The 1,200-nt window shown below is 57.8% G+C and overlaps 1 protein-coding gene across 1 annotated transcript in view; it reads right to left on the bottom strand.

Annotated features, from left to right (window-relative positions):
- The window catches only part of LOC119588237 (death-associated inhibitor of apoptosis 1-like), a gene marked incomplete at its 3' end in the record, with an annotated part of 7,331 nt that continues 6,131 nt past the window's right edge, over positions 1 to 1,200 (bottom strand). The window contains 3 exon segments of the mRNA XM_037936933.1: positions 1 to 160; positions 477 to 620; positions 828 to 1,198. Of these exon segments, the coding sequence (XP_037792861.1) occupies positions 1 to 160; positions 477 to 620; positions 828 to 1,198 (675 nt within the window).

Genomic DNA, 1,200 nt, shown 5'->3' with positions numbered 1-1,200 from the left:
CTCTCCCCCATCCCGCTCTCCCCGCCTCCCTGCCCCAGATGCTCTCTGACGAAGGGGCAATACGGGTAAAAGTGGGCGTGGTCTGCCCAGGGATCATCTCCGCGGCGCCAGGTGTGGATTCCTCCGCCGCACTGGAAACACTGCACCCAGTCCCCAACGCCTGAGGGGAGGGGAAGGGGAATGTGTGACGTGGGAATGGATTAGGGATGTGTCAGTTGTCCCCTTCGCCTTTCTACTACCTTTGGTTGAACTAAAACATATTCTTCTTCGAGAGTGGTAAGAAAAGGGATTTTGCAATTATATACTCGACTATTCTTAATTTCCTTACGTGTTTCATCGCAATTAATCGTTCGATTGGATGGAAATGGATATATAAATTTGAGATGAGTCCGACAGCACATATTTTCTTTATCCCCTTCCTCCTCCCCACCTCTTCGTACCACCAGTAGTCGCAGAAAAATTCCTTCGTGTCGCACCTGTGTAGATGAAGCCCGCCTCTGCCAGCGGGTCGGCGCCGGCCCCCGCGCCCTTCGGCCAGCTGCTGAACGTTCGGCGGCGCATGTCCCTCCGCGCGAACTCGGGGAACGCTGGCTGCTCGGCGCTCGGGAGGGCGGCGGCGTCTGAGCGCAGAGAGCAGGGGGGAAATGTACATCGTAAACGGTCATACACACACACACATGCGTACATCAACTTTTACAAATTTGTCTACTCTTATACCCATGAAACTTGGCGAACAATGACCAATTCTTTTTCTTCTTTTGTTGCACGTCCTTCTTATGCAAGTTTCCGTTCTCAGTTAAGACTACAGAAAAGGGCGTCATCCTCACCGGACTGATATCTCCCCCTCGTGCGCGGGCGGCCGTGGGCGAGCCTGGAGGCGTGGTAGTCGTCGAGGAACGCGTAAAGTCGTCCGGCGTCGTCGTCGTTGGTCCGCGGCACCCTGGGGACGTTGCCGGTGAGGCGTCCGGCCACGAAGCTGCACCTAGGGGAGTACCTGGCGTGTTCCGTCTGCACGTGGTCGTTCGGCGTCCAGGCTCCGAGGTTGTGGTGGCAGAACACGCACCGCACGTAGTCCTTCTCCCCCGTGTAGAAGAAGCCGTCTCGGGCCAGGGCGTCCGGGTCCACGGACGCCGACGGCCAGCTGGCGAAGGTGCGGCGCCGCACGGACTCCAGCTGCAGCGACGACAGCTGGTGGAAGCG

Source organism: Penaeus monodon, chromosome 23 (assembly GCF_015228065.2).
Source record: "Penaeus monodon isolate SGIC_2016 chromosome 23, NSTDA_Pmon_1, whole genome shotgun sequence".
In the NCBI taxonomy this organism is placed as follows: Eukaryota; Metazoa; Arthropoda; class Malacostraca; order Decapoda; family Penaeidae; genus Penaeus; species Penaeus monodon.
Note: the sequence above shows the minus strand (reverse complement) of the source record. Positions and strands in the feature narration are given on the sequence as shown.